General features: G+C 55.1%; 1 protein-coding gene across 1 annotated transcript in view; it reads left to right on the top strand.

Annotated features, from left to right (window-relative positions):
• The first annotated feature begins 423 nt into the window (after positions 1 to 423).
• Positions 424 to 16,956, top strand: part of MAP2K3 (mitogen-activated protein kinase kinase 3) — a 31,327-nt gene continuing 14,794 nt past the window's right edge. The window contains exon 1 of the mRNA XM_087825714.1: positions 424 to 487. Within this exon, the coding sequence (XP_087681840.1) occupies positions 439 to 487 (49 nt within the window). The 5' untranslated portion in view covers positions 424 to 438. The remainder of the gene's footprint in view (positions 488 to 16,956) is intronic.

Below are 16,956 nucleotides of genomic sequence, written 5' to 3'. Positions count from 1 at the left end.
GCGAGCCCGGCGGGCGTCCGGACGCGCGGCGTCGGGGGCGGGGCCGGCGCCCGGGGGGCGGAGCCTGGCTGGCTCCCGGCTTCCGGGGTCGGGCGGGGCAGTGGGCGGAGCCGGGCCCTGGGCCCACGGAGGGCGGTGCCACGCTCCCCCCGGAAGGCCAGGCTGGCGTTTGATAGGCAGGGGACGCCGGAGACGGGGGGCCAATCGGCGCGCGGGGGCGGGGCCTGCGTCTCGCCCGCCCCCCGGCCGCCGGGGCCCCGCACAGTCTGGCTCCCGCGCCGCCGGGCTCCGCTCGTCCTCCCCGCCGCGGCCCGCGCTCCGCCCGCCGCCGCCCCCGCCGCGCCCGGGCTCCCTGGCCGCAGCCATGAGCGTGCTCCGCCCGGGCCGAGCCCGTCGCCCTCTAGATTAGGCCCGCCGCCGCCCGGGCCCGCCCGCACCATGGAGTCGCCCGCCCCGAGCCAGCCCGCTGGCCTACCCCAGTCCAAAGGTAGGGCCGCCCGCCGCCTTCCCGCGCCCGGTCCGGCCCGGGATGCGAACCCCGAGCCCTGGGACCCGCCCCGGCCCCGCCCGGGCCCGGGCCCTACCCCGGCGCCCTCCGGTGCCGGCCTGGGGTCTCCCTGCACCCCGATGAGGCCTGGGCTCTGCACCCAGGCCCAGACCCGGGCCGGGCCGCCTTCTGGTCGCCCCTCTGCAGGTCGGGAGCGTCCCGGCCTCCTCTAGGCCGGAGCTGCGCCCCGCACAGGGCCCTCGGCTGCACCCGGTGGGATCCCCCCGGTCCTGCACCCGGCCCCTCCACGCCTGGGCTCAGGGCTGTCCCCGGCTCTGATTTGACGGGCTCCGCCTTTGGGCCCCAGCGGCCCTCCCCTTGGGGGTCGCTGCTGCACCCCACCCGCACCCCGTGGGTCGCCCGGCTGCTCCAGCCCGAGCCCCCTTCCGCCTCTCCCCCAGCCCTCGCCCTCCTCGTGGGCCCCGCTCGCGGGTCCCTGGCCTCGCACCGCGCCCGGAACCCCGCCCCCGAGCCTCGCCGGCGCCCCCGGCCCGCCCTCCGCCGCCCCGGCCGTGGCGCGCGCTCCTGTCCGGGGCCCCGGCCGCGTCTCCAGGGGGCTGCTGCCGCCCGTCCCTGCCGTCCGCGGGCGCGGGCCGGCCGCGCAGGGGCTCGCTCTGCCTTCCCCAAGTAGCCAGTCTTCCTGGAAATTTTTGTGAGGTGGCAGCTGCGGCGGCAGCGGGATTTGTCATGCTGGGCGGGGGGAGACTTGGAGGGTGAAAGGGTTTTTTTGTAGGAAGAGGAAAGGATGTTTTTGGCACGCCAGCCTCCGCAGGCTGGCTGTGTGGGAGATTTCCAAGCTAGCCCGAGCTGTAATGAATGGGCTGCTCACTTCGGCGGCCGAGGGCCCTGGGCTCTCCTTATCTGTAACTAGGAGTGACCGCACATGCCTTTTCTGTACTCTGGAGCATCACGTGAGATAGTGAATACTAAAGAGTTTTTAAGCACGAGTGGGTGATGAGATGACAGGACAGCGTGGTGCTGTCCTGTTACTATTGTTATCTTTTTTTTTTTTTTTTTTTTTTTGCTAGAAAGGGCTCAGCCATGTGGGGTCAAGGTCTTGCCTCTGCTTGGGTTGCAGCTGCAGAGTTGGAGGTGGGGAAGAGAGGGAACAGTGGGCACTTAGTGGGCCCCTAATTAGGGGTTGCCTTACCTCTTTTTCTCTGGAGAGGCCCAGACAGTGGGAGGGTATGCAGAGTCCTGGAGAGGGGCTGTGGTGGCTGTGAGCTAGAGCCCAGCCGGAGGTGGGCAGGGCAATTACATCTTACGTAAGTGGGATGTAGGATCCCTGACCATTGCCCAACCATTGTGAGTAACTCAGGAGGCACTTGGGGGCGGGGTGGGGGGGTGGCTGGGGAGGGACTTGCACTGCACAGACCTTGTGGAGCTTGGGAACCAGGAAACCACTCTGGAGGACTGGGAGATCAGACACTTTTCTCCAGCCCCAGCGGGGTCTAGGCCTTGCTTGGTCAGTGCAGTGGGATGGGACTTAGGGCAGGTCCCTCAGTCTCTCTGTGACACTGTTTTCATGGACAGAATGAAGAGGTTGGAAGCAGTGTTTGTTGTTTAAGGCCCTTTCAGATCTTCTAGGCAGGGAATGCCTCATCCAAATAAAAGTTAAAGTTGCAGAGGTGTGAAGGGAAAAAGCACTTTGGGGAGACACTGCTTGATCCCCCTGTGCTGTGTGACTTTAGTCCTGGCAGTGCCCTCCCTGAGTCTCTGTACAGAGATGAATTTCCAGTTTGTGAGTTCAGGTAACAGATGATGTTGGGTGGGTTAGATAGAGGGCCTTCCCCAGGGCCCAGGGGCCCTGTCAGCCTTTTTGGGGCCTGTGAAAGGATGTGGTGGGGAAACCCCAGTGCCCCCTCACCAAACATTCCAAAAGCTCCTACTTAGCAAGCTTTTTTCCATGTGCCATGAGCTCTTCCATTTATTCCTCACAGCCCCATTTAGAGTTGAGGAACCGCTGAGACAGTCAGTGTCTCACCTGAGGTCATAGGTGTGACAGATGGAGCTTGGGTTCTACCTAGGACTGTGTGTCTCCAAAGACCTTCTCAGTGCTCCACTCTTCCTGTGCTGGGTGCTCGAGCTGAGTTGTTGGGACACTCCCCTCACCCCATACACCTGTGTCCAGTCGCTGCCTCCTCCAGTCCATGCCCAGTTTGGAGGACAGACTAAGACAAAGGTGGTGCCTCTTTTGTGCACAGCCCTTTACATTTGGCACATTTTACTCACTGCAGTCCTGCCCATTTGGCAGATGGCAAAACCGAGGTCAGATGTGATGTGTGTGGCTGGACAGAGTCCACAGAGCCGGGTGCTCACCTGTGTCCTCCCCATCCTGGGCACAGGGCCCTAGTGTGGTGCTCTTCTCTGGCTCCTCAAAGGAATTTGAACAAAGCAGGGTGTGATTGGCACTGGCCTTAAGGGAACTTTACCTTTGAGTTGCCTGCCATGTGGTGGGTGCCCTGCCTTGTCTTCCGTGCCCCTGGCCTGAGGAGTTTTCCATGAGTGCACCAGGCCCCAGGCCCACAGCCCTGCTGGCATTCCCTGGCTTCCTCCCTCACATGCCATCTTTGGCTGGGGTCAGAAGCCAAAGACAGTGGCATGGCCCTGGTTTGCTGCTCCAAGCTACATTTGTCCTTGGTGGCACCACACATATCCTGTCACTTCCCCTGCTGCACTGTGTGTGCCCTCATGTGGGTACTTCATGGTTGATCTTCATGTTGCTCCCGGCTGCCCGATGGTACACTGAGGCTGCAGAGATCTGTCTGTGTCCTGGCCCTGCTTGCCGTGGCCGCTGCCCCACCTCCAACCTCGTCCCTTTCCAGCTGTTGGAAAAACTTGAGGGTGGCACCTTGGGGACTTCCTCCACCCCTGGTGTGACGCACAGGAAACTATCAGCCAGCCTGTGGCCCAAGGCCTGAAGGGAGGGAGCAAAGTTCTCAGTTGCCTGTGTGGGGACAGAGCCAGGGCAGCGGGAAGCTTCCGGTGGGTGAGTCAGCGAGCACTGGGCACTGACTCACCCACCGAGCATGCCATCCTGCTGGCTGTTGCTTAAAGGGGTGATGGCCTGTCAGTTGGTGGGTAAGAAGGAAGACTATGAGCCCCAGCCTCACAGGTCAGCATCTGTCTCTGAGGTGGATAAGGGAGGTGGCCCCCTTCTTGGGCCTCAGACTGGGCTGGGTCCCTGTACCCTTCCTGGCCCTGTGCCAGCCCCGCCCAGGAGCTTCCTCTATTAGGCAAGTGCCCTGCTTCCTCTTGTTCATGGAGCAGGAGCAGGTGGTGGTGGCTCTTCACTGCCCTTGGCCTAGGGGCTCCTCAGGCTCAGACCCACGGCTGGGGACTCTGGGAGGCTGAGGAGCAAAGGTGGTGTAGGGTAGGAGGCCTGAGGTCGGAAAGGTGGGTATGGAGAGGTGAAGACTGTCTGCAGTCAAATCTCAGCTCAGCCCCTTTTGCTGCGTGACATGGGACACGTCGTGTCTTGTACATTCACTGTGCTCTGTCAATAACTTCAATCCCCTGGGCATGGCCTACTTTTCTGGTGAGAGTCCTCAGTTTCCTCTCCCGTGGAATGGGAATGGGGACCCCACCTGCCCATCTTGCTGGGTGTAGACATTCACTTCATTTTTTTTTTTTTTTAAACTACATCTTTATTGATTTCAGAGAGAGGAAAGGAGAGGGAAAGGGAGAGAGATAGAAACATCAATGATGAGAGAATCATTGATTGGCTGCCTCCTGCACGCCCCCTACTAGGGATCGAGCCTGCAACCCGGGCATGTGCCCTGACCGGGAATCGAACCCCGATCGCCTGGATCCTAGGTCGACGCTCAACTGCTGAGCCACACCTGGCCGGGCCACTTCACTCTTGCTCTGTGTCAGGTACTGGGCACAAGAAGACTGTCCTCTCCCTACCAAGAACCTGGAGGTGGGGGTGGAGCCTGAGCTTGGGGGTGTGAATGGGCTGCATTCAAGTTTTGATTTGTTCCACTACTTCCCGACTTCCTCGACTTCCTCACACGCCCTCTCTGATCTTGTCTCCATTCTATAAAGTGGTAGTAAACCCCCTGCCTTGCAGGTGGTGGTAAAGATTCCAGATAGTGTTTGTCAGAGGAATGGCATCTGTTCTTATTTCCCTATTGCTGTGGTTATGGCAGTTGTTCACTGGTGGCGGAATAAACAAGACTGGGCCTTCTGATGATGGATTGGAAGCTCTGTGCCATGGGGATTGTCAGGCTGCAGAGTCCTATAATGCCAGCCAGAATGTACCAGGCTCTTTCCCACTGGTCCTCAAGCTGGAGCTGGGGGCTTCCATTGTCTCTTGGGCCTTCCTGGGGAAGGCCCATGGGGCACAGAGAGGACTGGGGGGCTACAGGTCTGCCTCTCCCAAAGCATCAAGGGGAGGTGTGGGATGGGGAATCGGGAGGATAGGAGCCTCCTAGGCTGGCGTCTCAGTTGGTAGAACTTCATTAGTGCCAGGCATAGTGCTAGCTGAGGGAATACAGGGGTGAGTGAGGAGCCCTGATTCTTAAGGAGCTCTGCCTGGGGAGCAGAAGGAGGCATTGGGAATAGTGGTTCCGAGTGTAGACCCAAGGCCAGGTGTGCCAGTCGACCTGAGGGATGCAGGGCCAGGCTGGGTGCAGGGTCTTAGCTACTGCAGGCTGACCTCGGGAGGGGGGCTGCGTTACCATTTCGTCCCAGAGGAAGGACACTGGGGAGTAGCATGGAGGACACCACACAGAGAGCCCATCCCTGCTGGATGGGGTGATGAGGCAGGTGTGCCCTGAACTCAGCTCCTGACATTGGGGCTCGCAGCCTTGGGGCACTGCCCACGTAAGTCAGGGCTGCTTGCTCAGCTGCCCCATTAGTGGCCCTGGAAACCCCCAAAGGCTCTGTATTAAGGGCATGAAGAGCAGACAGTAGCTGTCTGGTAGGCCCCTTGCAGCTCACGGACACCAAGTCTGGGTCCATGCCAACTTCGAAGAGGGTCACCAGGCTCACCCTGAAGCATCTTTCCTACCCTATACCCCAGTCCCTGGCACAAGTCCCTGTCACCCTTCCCCCAGCCCTGAGGGTGTCTCTCTGGGGTGTCACATCTGAGCTGGCATTCCAGGAGCCACCCTGGCTTCTCAGTCCCTCTTCCAGCTGGTGCCTTGCCCCCAGTGGTTCTGTACCAGCCCTCCTGCCACATCTGGGTGGGGCCTGCACCCTGCTGTGCTGACACACCCTGGCCGAGTCCCACCCCGAAGGTTGGGCTTTCTATTATTCCTTTTTAATTTTTTAAGTGTAAGTATATCTTGGACACCAAAAGAATATATAGAATGTACCTCTATATTTTACTTTACTATTTTATTTTATTTTATTTTTAAATATATCTTTATTGATTTCAAAGAGAGGAAAGGAGGGGGAGAGAGAGATAGAAACATCAATGATGAGACAGTCATTGATGGGGCTGCCTAGACCGCAACCCGGGCATGTGCCCTGACTGGGAATCGAACCCCGATCGCCTGGACCCCAGGTCGACGCTCAGCTGCTGAGCCACGCCCTGCCGGGCTGTACCTCTATATTTTAAAGAATAAAAATAAAATTAATTCTGTGTACCCAACACTCAGTTAAAGAAATCGAATGTTACTGTGCCCTGAAACCCCTGAAAGGTATCTCCTTAACAACTGTCCTGACTTCTGTATTAATCGTTTCTTTATTTTTTTATTATTTATATCTATTTTTTAAAAATTGTATAAGAATGTATTTGATCCAAACTGATGACATATGTGGGGAGAAGCTCTCTGATGCTCTGGAGAATTACGGTTTGCAGCTTCTTTTATGCACCTGGGGTTAAGGAGGGGTTGTGAGGGTGATAACGCCAGGGTGGGGGAAGCAAGGTGGGGCTACATTACGGGATGGTTCAGATTGTGTGCTGTCTTGAAGGTGGTCTGCTTTAGAAGGGGGGATCTGGAAGGGGCCATTTCAAAAGTGTGTTAAGCTAGATACACAGAAACCCTGCACAGGGCCTGCTTATGGAAAAGATAAGTCTTTTGGTCAAAGAAGTTACATGCCTGGGGCATATTTATGACCAAGACACCCTGTGAAGTTACTTTCCATAGAACCCCTTTTTTAAGTCCACAGTTCCCCCTTTTGGTTGAATACTGCCTGTAGTCTCTCAGCACTAGGAAGGCTCATTACTAGGAAGTCTCGGTATCGACCTTGTCTTGGCCGTTGGGGATGGGGCAGTACTGTGACCGTGGGATCGGAGTTGAGGCGAAGGCAAAAGCAACAGGACTCAGGGTCATTTCTGTCCTGTGAACTGTTGTGGCCGGGTTTTGCCATCTGTCTCATTTTCCTGTATTTGGCATCTAGCACAAGATTTACACATGTTCAATGATCATGACCAGTTGGACTATATAGAAAAACCCAAAGGACAAGTATAATTATTATGACAATATTGTCAGCAGACAGGTGAAGAAAATCAAACCAAATGGATTCTGAGTTCAGTAGCGATCTGTAGGTCTGCAGACTTGTGAATGTCCTTGGACAGCTGTCTACCTGCGACGTCAGTGGCTTCTCGACTGTGAGGAGCCTTTGATGTCTGTTGTAGGCGGAGGCAAGTGTCAGAGATGGAGTAGGTGGATGTCCATTTGTGGTTAGTGCCTGATAAGGTCCCTTCCAATGAGGTTGGACAGTGTATTTTATTTGATGATTTTTAAAGTCTTTGTGTCCCGCGAGTTTGCTGTGAAATGAGGCGGTTACCTATTTGGCATTTTCTTGAAGTGACTTTGTCTGCCTTGGCAATAGTGTAAGATGCCCCCCTTTCAATAGAGCCAGCTCATCAGTTCCTTCATCTAGTGTAAGTCCAGCTTAAATGCATGAAGGAATGTAAGAATCGAAAACTGGGGAGCCCGGAGCAGGGAAGGACGAAGCCACCTGGGTTTCCATAGCCCTGACTAAGCGCTGTTGTTGTTTTTTATCACTTAATCTCTAGAAACATATTTCATAGACATCAAGGTCAGTTATTAACATGGACTTATTTTTGTAAAGTCCAGGCAAATAGACATGTTTCTTTTACTTAAAGCAACAAACTTAAGCTAGCTTGTATTTACTGAGGATTAATCTTAGATCACATGAACTTGAAAAGCATTTGAGTTCGTTTCTCTATTTCTGAGAATTTTAGAATACCCGGTCCTTACAAGTGCTTGCCTTTAGGTTAATTTTAGCAATATCATCCAGAGGTAGAAAATTATTTCACATTTATAACACACATATATAGACATACACAGACAGACACAGAACAGTTGGATCCAAATTCTGTTTTGGAGGAATTTACAATTTATATCTGTTGTTGACAAGTTAAGTTCCAAATGACCTTCCCCCTTTTAAATTAGGAGAGCCATTTTTAATACCTCTAAGAATTGGGTTGGCACCTAAATGACATTTATTTAAATACTTTAGCTGTCTCTCTTTTGTAAATCCTTTTATGTGGTTTCACTTTAGCTTAGGGGAGAAGGCCTTTTTAAGTTCTGAGACAGTCTTTAATAGTTTTTTCATCCATTCTGTCTAATATAGCTGACTTTTTCTGTTGTGCATGCAATGTAGAAATAGCAAAGGATCCTCATCTCAGCCATCTTAGTATTAATGGGAGGCTGTGTCTTGGGTCTTGTTGGCCTGGGAGACATGATTTCCCATATTAATTTTGAGATCTGTAGAGTCTAAACAAACTTCTAGGAAAAACCAGCCCTGACATGCACATCTCCAGACAACCCCACAAAGATTCTTAGTCACCTAAAAGTACCCGAGCTAGGGCCAGTGAGAGCGTACCTGGTGCTGCTGGAACCTCGATGCTTTCCAAGGCATGGGCTCCTCTCTCATCTCAGTGTGAACCCATTCCAGGGCTCCTGACCTCTTCCCCATGGCTCCTTCCAGCTTCTCTGGGACCTGCTGTGCTACTGCCCTGGACACCTCCTGGCGCCCGTTTCTGCCACTCCAGATTCAGGGTTCTGAACAACTACCATCACTCCATTTGCTACTCAGGTTGGGGAAGCGAGTGTCCTTTCTCTTTCTGAGCTAAAGAGAGCTCAGTCTCTCATTTAACCAGCAAAGATTGTGTTCACAGTTTCGGTAAACATCATAGTTAAAAAGCCTAAACTTAAAGCAGCAACCCATTTCCCCCCCCTTTTCCCTGGTTTATGTCAGCCCTTATCTATCTCAAGGATTTTCCAAGAACAGCTCTAATAACGCCCCGGTCTGCTTGCTGCTCACAGCGAGGGGTCCTGGGGTCCTGCGAGGACTCACTCCTGTTCACCTGGGGGGAGCAGGGAGGCCGTGGTGCACAGGGGGCCTGCTGGCACCCAGCACTGGGTCTGGTCTGTAGGGCGGTCCTGGATGGGCTTCTTCTAAATCCTGTCTCACTGTGCCAACTAAATGTCAATGTAAGAAGCATCTGAACCTCTAGAGAGTTTTTATGAGAGGTTGTTTGAGCCAAACTGACAGCATTGCTGCGAGCAAGATCTCACATGCTCTCTTTATGATTTTTTAAAATTGAGCTCTCACTTACCTGTGGTATATCTAAGCTCGCTGTTCTACAGAACCCCTGGGCTCCCATGCTCACCCTGTCCATGGCCCTGCCATGCCGTGTGGCGGTGGGGAGGGGCAAGAGCCAGCCGGCCAGGTTCAGGAGTCTTCTACCTGTGAGCTGTGTGGCCTTAGTTTCCTCCCCTGCATAGTGGGTATGACACTTGAACCTAAACTGCAGGGCTGCGAGGACTTGCTGCTCAAGGTTCATGAACAGGAGCGTTTGCAGCTGTTTCTGTTGTTGCTTTGAGTGAGCCCGTTGCACAGCGCTCGGCCCGCACAGCTGCGCTGAGCCCTACTGTCCTGCCTCTGATGACCTTGCGGATGGTCAGCTCAAAGGTTTTCCTAAGGGTGCGTTAGCCAGTGGTGTGGGGTGACCGGTGAAGAGCTGTGGATGTCAGTGGCAGTGTTGGGGCACAATTAGGAAGTACATAGGGAGCTGGGAGCATGTACATCCAGTAAGTAGGTGCTTTGTGGGTGTGGGTGCTTGGTGCCTGCCGAGCGTGGACGGATTGCCCGCCGTGACCGCTCTGGGCGTGAGTCGGAGAGTCTCCTGCCCTCCTGTCCTTCTGCTTGTCTCTGACTTGGACTTCTGGTCGCCCCACACCCTCCAGCTACTAGCACAGCTTGCTGCCCACCCTAGGTTGCCCTAGGCAGGCCCTATGATGATGTGGTTGGACCCTTGATGGGTGAGCCTGGCGGAACTCTGAGGTGGGGGGGCTGGTTCTAGGCCTAGCTATGTCCCTTCTCCCTTTGTGACCTCCTGAGCCCCCCTGTTCTCCTGTGACCCAAGGGAATAAAAACACCCATTCTCAGGCTGCTGTTGAAGGTGAGGAGCCATGGACTTCCAAGTCCAGGAACACGGTAGGTGCCCAAGCAGTGCTAAATTTGCACCTCAGCTACATACCAGTGTTTTTACCACCAAGATTACCTTTTTGGGTATTTCTCCCACCAACCCTGTTTTGTAAGATTTTGTTTTGATACTAATGATAGTAAAAGCAAGAGTGGTGCTCTGGCCAGTGTAGTTCAGTGGTTAGAGCGTCCGCCTGCACACCAGATGGTCCTGGGTTTGATTCCTGGTTAAGGGCACATACTTCGGTTGTAGGTTCGCTCCCTGCCCCTGGCTGGGATGAGTGTGGGAGGCAACCAGTCGATGTGTCTCCCTAACACTGATGTTTCTCTCTCTCCCCTCCCTCTACTCTGAAAAAGTAATAGAAAAAATATCCTCAGATGAGGCTTAACAACAGCAAAAAGAGCAAGGATGACATTTGTTAAGGAAAGGCACTTACACCCTTTTGCCCAAGCAGGAGCATGGGGCCCATCAGGTGGCCTGGGGAGCTTGATTATCTCACACTGGCCCCACATGGAGACCTGTGGGAACTCAGCCCGCAGCCCAAGCACTGGGAGGGCCCCTTTTCCCTGAGACTCTGGGAAGGTTGTGTGTCCCTCTCTAGTCACAGCCTCTTGAGGCCTGGAATTTGGGCTCTATAGTCTGAGGTCCACCTTGCCCTCTGGGGGCTCACCCTGCCCTCTGGGGGCTCATGCTACTGTCTGGGGGGCCACCCTGCCCTCTGGGGGCTCACCCTGCAGTCTGAGGGCCCACCCTGCCCTTTGGGGGCTCACCCTGCAGTCTGGGGGCCCACCCTGCCCTTTGGGGGCTCACTCTGCAGTCTGGGGGCCCACCCTGCCCTCTAGGAGCTCACCCTGCAGTGTGGGGGCCACTCTGTGATCTGAAGATCCACCTTAGTAACTGGAGGCCTTTGGGCCAGGACCAGGGTGGCCAGTGATCCAACCTGTTTGGTGCCAGGCATTTTATATGCAAGATCTCATTTAGCCTCATGGTCACCCAACAACGTGGGTGTGTTTTTCCTCCTTGGATATCACTGAGTTATGAGTACACAGGCCTAGAGCGGGGGAGTGACTCACCTGAGGTCACAGAGGCCTGTCCAGAGCTTGGCTTTGTCTTAACCACCCTAACCTGGGCTCATTCTCTCCTGGAGGTCAAGGCCGTTGCACTCCCCAGAATGTCAAGGGAGGCTCAGAGAGGGGTTTGGCTTGCCCACGGTCATACAGCAGCTTAGGTTTCCTGATACCAAAGTCCATCCTTCCTCACTCATTTTCTCTCAGCCTCTGCCAGAGTGGCTTGGGGGAGGCTGTCATGGCCACAACTGAGGTGTGGGGAGCCAGGATCTGGTGGCCCCGGGGAGGAGCACCGGTCTAGTAGCTAGGGGCCTGCATTCAAGCCTGGCTGTGCCGCTGTCCTGGTGTGTGTCCCTGAGTGAGACTCCAGGCCTCTGGCCCAGGATCTGCACTGGACAGTCTCTGAGGCACCACCCAGTTCTTAGCAGGTCCTGCTACTGGGAGGCCCTGCGAGGGACACCGGTAAGTCCCGCTGAACCTTTAGGTGGAGGAGGACCCTGAGTCCCAGGCCTGCAGCAACCGAGGGCCCGGGGTTAAATAGGGTTTCTTCCTTTCTTATTATTTTATCTAAATTACATTTCAGTAACTGGTACTGCAGTGGTTAGGAACCTCGAAGTTACAAAAAGACAGCTTCTTGCTTACCCTGGACTCCTCTGTGAAGAGGCCAGCGTCCTCTCCCTTTCACGACTCTCCTCCTCCTGCTTCTGCTGAACCCGGGACAGCCCCCGTTGCGACACACAGTGTTTGTGCCCCCGGTCTGCCGAGGGCCCCCAGACCCTGGCCACTCCTAGGGGCAGCCTCTTGATTTTATAAACCCTGGGCCTCAGTGTCCTCATCGGTCACGTGGAGATCTGTCGTCCCTGCCTCTTAGGATCCCTAAGGAACCGACTGGGATGTGACTCAGGGTTAGCACAGGCCTTGCCTCGCACACAGGCCTCCCCAAGTGCTGCGACTCTTTTTCTCTTGAAAGCTGTAGCTTAGGGGTAAGTTCCTGAGGTGAGGTTCCTGGGTAGCACTGAGTCACCCTCCAGAGTGGGGGCCCTGTGCGCCCACATTCCCACTAGCACCAAGGGTGGCCTGAGGCTGCCCACTGTGCCCCGCAGGCTGGCTGCAGGCTCTTCCCCCCTTCTTCCTCCCTGCCCAGGGCCCTGTGCACTGTCTCCTGTGCTTGGGCCACTTTTGCTCTAGAGCTGTCCACAGCTGTCTTCTCCTCCCAAGTCAGCCTCAGCTCAGATCTTATCTCCAAGACGTCTCCATGCCGTGCTGTTTTTTGTGTGTGTGTTTTTTTTAATATGTCTTTAGTGATTTCAGAGAGAGGAAGGGAGAGGGAGAGAGAGAGAAACATCAGTGATGAGAGTCATGGATTGGCTGCCTCCTGCACGCCCCTGACTGGGGGTGGAGCCGCCCCCCGGGCACGTGCCTGACTGTGAACCGAACTGCGATCTCCCCGGTCCCAGGTCCATGCTCAGTGGCTGAGCCACGCCAGCCAGGCCCCAGGCCCCGCCTCTTTCTCCTCAGAGCATTTGCACACTTGGACTCTGTGTAAGCATTACGCACACTGACTTTGCCTGTCTGTCCATTTTCTTGTGGCCAAGCTGTTTGTTTTTTTTACTCCTCTCCCTAGGATATTTTTTTCGATCTCTAGAGAGAGTGGAAGGGAGGGAGGGAGGTGGAGAGAGAGAGGGAGACAGACAGACAGATTAGAGAGAGAAACATCAATCAGTTGCCTCCTGCACTCACCTCAACTGGGGCCAGGGATTGAACCTGCAACCCAGGCACGTGCCCTTGACCAGGAATTGAACCTGTGACCCTTTGGTACATGGGTTGACACTCTAACCACTGAGCATCACTGGCCAGGGCCTGGTCAGCTGTTTTGGGGCTGGATTTATTCTCAGTTGTGGGGGCTGGGTATGCATTGTGGGTTATGCAGCAGCATCTCTGGCCTCTACCCACTGGATGCCAATAGCACCCCCAAGTTGTGACAGTTTGAATGTTTTCAGACATTGACACATGCCCGGGTTGGAGCTTAGTCTGGGGATTCCAGGGCCCTGTCTGCTCATTGCAGAACAGATGGGTGCCTTGAGGTGAGCAGATACAGAGAATCCTCCCCATATGTTTTGCAGATGGGAAAGGCTCTGAGAGATTGAGGGTCAGGGGGGTTGCCAAGGGCCTTGCAGTCCAGGGCCTGGCCACCACACAGCTGGGAGATGAAAGGGCAGGGCCGAGGGGTTGAGCATTCCCCATAGCCCAGCCTGTGACTCACCTGTGTGCTAGGGCGTAGATGGTGACTATAGCAGGTGCCAGGCCTGGCGTGTATAGGTGCTCAGTAAACGAGAGAGCCCTTCCCTTCTTTCAGGACCTCAGGGAAAGGGTGCTGCAGCACTGGGGACCCCACTAGCCTCTGCTTGTCCTTGCTACCTGCCAGTGCTTGACTGTGGTGACCCCTGAGAGCTCCACAGGGGCCTCTTTGAGGGAGAGATACTATGGGGCAGGGACTCTAGCATCACACAGATGTGGGCCTGAGTGCCGGTTACTGCTCCTGCATAAGGGCTCTGAGCCCCAGTGGCCCTCGTCACGAACCGGGTGCTCTGAGCACCTCATCCGGGGGAGCTGGCGTGCTGACCGCGCCGAGTGGAGATAATGAATGTCAAATGCGGGGCATGGGTTTAGCTTGTCAAAGCCAATAAACATTAGCTTTCTAGGCAAGTCTACTGCCCACCTGAAAGCCTGCCCCTCCCCTTCTTGGGGCCTTAGTTTACCCACCAGTGCAATGGGAGTGGGTTGGCCTAATTGATCTCTCTCTAAGGGACCCTACAGAATAGGAATGACCAGCTGAGTGGGGTTGGGAAGGAGCATGGGGAGCCTCTGGACATCTGGCCTCCCCCATGTCCATGGCACCATGTGGTTCTTTACCTGATGGGAATAGACGCTCAGGACCCAGGACTTCTCCAGTGGATCAGAAAACATGAGCAGCACTCTGCATGTTCTGAAGAGGAGGGAGGAATAATAAAGAGGGAGCGTTGCCTTTGTCACTGGGTACTGGGATGGGGCTGAATGGAACATGCTGTGGGGCCCCTTCGTGAGTGGAATCCCTGGCAGGGTTCATGGTGAGGGGTTGTCCCACCCACTACCCCCATGACTAACCCTGAGAGGAAGTGGCACAGATGAGTTTATTTAGAACCTCCCCAAGGCCTTGGGACTGGGGTGGCTGCAGGGGTAGGAAGGCCCCTCTCTCAGGCTCTTTGTTGATGTTTGGTCATTGAAGCCAACAGACCTGTCTTCATGTCTGCCTCCTACTAGACATTCACTCTGTGAGCTCTCTGAACCCCTTGGTAAAACAGACACAAGAAAAGTTTTCCCTCCTGGAGCTGCTGAGAGTATTAACAGTGGCTGTCTAGGGAAGAGGGCTGGGGTTATCTTGGGTACTGTGGTTTCTGGATGGCTCCATGTAATCTTCCACGTGTCAGGCACTGCTGAGGCATGCCCTGGCCACCTCATTACACACCTGATGATCCTGGGAGGCTGGTCCATCATCCTCATTTCACAGTTGAGGCCATGTTGTCCAGAGAGGGTAAGTCACTTGCCCAAGGGCTCGCAGCTAGGAAGTGGCTGAGATACCATGTGAATTCAGGCTGCCTGGCTCCAGTCAGTGCATTTTGCTAGCTGCTTCTCAGATAGAAACTACAGGATGGTGACTTGTGAGAAGTGACAGGAGAGAAGCCAGTTGGACACAAAGACAGCCATTAATAAGGGGGTTTAGTTGGAGTATTCAGGAGTGCGTCTCTGAGCATGTGAAAGGGGAGGATCATATACCAGCTAGGACAACGTTGCAGGGTAGAGCGTTCTAGGCGAGGGAACAGAACATGCCAAGGCCCTGAGGTGGAAAGAAGGTGGCTTATTCAAGAAATGAGTAGGAGGAGTAAAGACGGGGTTGACAGAATGGTGGGATTTGAGTCTGAGTCCAGGGGCCTCTCTTTACTATCTGTGTATTGTAGGTCAGTGGCTGAATTCCTTGTTCCCTGCCTGTGGTACTGCTGGGAAGCTGGTGCTGGCCCAGGACACAGATTCCTGGCACTGTGCCCGCCTGAGCTGGGGACCCTGCAAGCCGAGGCTGGCGGGCTTATTGTGGCTTGTGGTGGTGGCCTGTGAAACTCTGTTTGTTGTGGTGACGGTCGCCACAGTAGCCTCGCACCTGGGCAGCCCTGGGCTGCCTGGCCATCTGGGCCCAGTGCTGACGTCTATGGCAAATAGTGGCAGCAGCTTGTGGCCTACGGCCTGTTTCTGGGCTGTCTCCATGGCAGCCTCACCCACTCCCTCCCATAGCTGGCACAGCTGCCCCAGGAAGACCATGTCACTCCAGACGCAGCCTAGTGACCCTGATGGGCAGGAGGGCAAGAAGGCCAGGACCATAGTGCTCCCATCTGCCCAGCCCATGTGCTCCCAGCAGCCTCTCTCCCTCCCAAGGCCTAGGAGGAAAGCAGATTGGAGGCTACCTTCACTGAGTGCCGTGTGCCTCCTCATATGGTCCTCACTCACCTGGCCTGGCCACAGGTGTGGAAGCTCCCTTGATAGACAGGGAAACTGAGGCTTGGTGAGGGGGAACACATCTGATGGCATTCTGAAATCCCGGAGTGGGAGATAGGTGTGTAGGCTGGAGTCAGAGGAAGGTGCTAGTGGAGCCAAGAGCAGAATAGTGCAGGGCCCTGAGTGGGTTATTAACTTTAAACATAAAATGTTTCACTTTCTACTTACAAAAAGCGTCAAGTCAAGAATAAAAGGTATCCATAATTCTCATTACTTAGGATGAAATTTATCACCTCTGTGGAGAGGCCTTTAATAATAGTAGCACCCATTTCTGGTCCATTATAGGACCATGTACATGTGCCAAGCCCAGTGCCAAGTGCCTTGCAGATAAGACCTCACCTTGTCAGGGCGTTTCTCTGAGGTTCTCTTTTGCAAATTGGAATCTGAGGTGCAGAGAGGCAGGTCCATGCTGATCTCAGCCAGGGTACAGACAGGAGGGTCTGTGCTGGTTTCAGCCAGGGTGGAGAGGAGGGTCCAAGTAGAGAGGAGGGTCTGTGCTGGTCTCAGGATGCAGAGAGGAGGGTCCATGCTGGTCTCAGCCAGGGTGCAGAGCTGGACTTCCTCGGGCTGCCACACACCAAATGCAATGTTGGCAACACCGGCCTGGCAGTTGCCTTCACAGTCTTTCAATCCAGGGCCCCTGTCCCTACCCCAGAGGTCAGTGGGGGCCTACCTAGTTAGATCCAGGGGCAGCACAGAAGTAGCCTTGGGAATTGATGGTCCCGCATGCCTTGACTTCTCTGTTTTCCTTTTGCTGTGTGGGATGTGCTGGGCCCAGGGAAACCTGGGGGGCCTCTGGGTTCCTGGTCAGCCTGAGATGCTACCGTGCTTCCCACTGGGGGGTATAATAGGCCTGTCCCTCCGGCAAGGCTCCCTGTGGGAGGGGGTGCTGTGAGCCGCTGGCCCAGCCTGTTTGTGTCTCTGAGTTAGCAAATCCAGGAGTGCCTCCTGGCCAGACCCCTGACTCACTGTGCAGTGGCTTCACCTTTGAGCCTCAGTTTCCCCAAATAAAGTGAGGCTAAGAGCTCTTCCCTTAGGGTTGTGGTGGGGCCACACATGTGACTGGCAGGTTCCTTCTTTGATGGATGAAAGCTTTGGAGACCCACTGAGCCCTGGACAACCATTCACATGGCCTCTTCTGTAAAATGGGGTGAGGACTCTTCACATGTGAGGTCATGACGAGGTGACTGGTGCACCCCAGTGCTAGGGGAGCGGGTGGCAGGCGCCCAGTGAATACTGCTGCTGCTGCTATTTATGGAAACCTGTTTCCTGAGCCTCTGGGTCAGGCCCTGGGCAGGCGCAGTAGCTCTGACACGGGCTGTGAGTTCTGCTCTAAGTGCTTTACT

The sequence above is a fragment of the Miniopterus natalensis genome, chromosome 17 (assembly GCF_054644295.1).
Source record: "Miniopterus natalensis isolate mMinNat1 chromosome 17, mMinNat1.hap1, whole genome shotgun sequence".
In the NCBI taxonomy this organism is placed as follows: Eukaryota; Metazoa; Chordata; class Mammalia; order Chiroptera; family Miniopteridae; genus Miniopterus; species Miniopterus natalensis.
The sequence above is the reverse complement of the archived record's forward strand: the minus strand, read 5'-3'. Positions and strand labels throughout refer to the sequence as shown.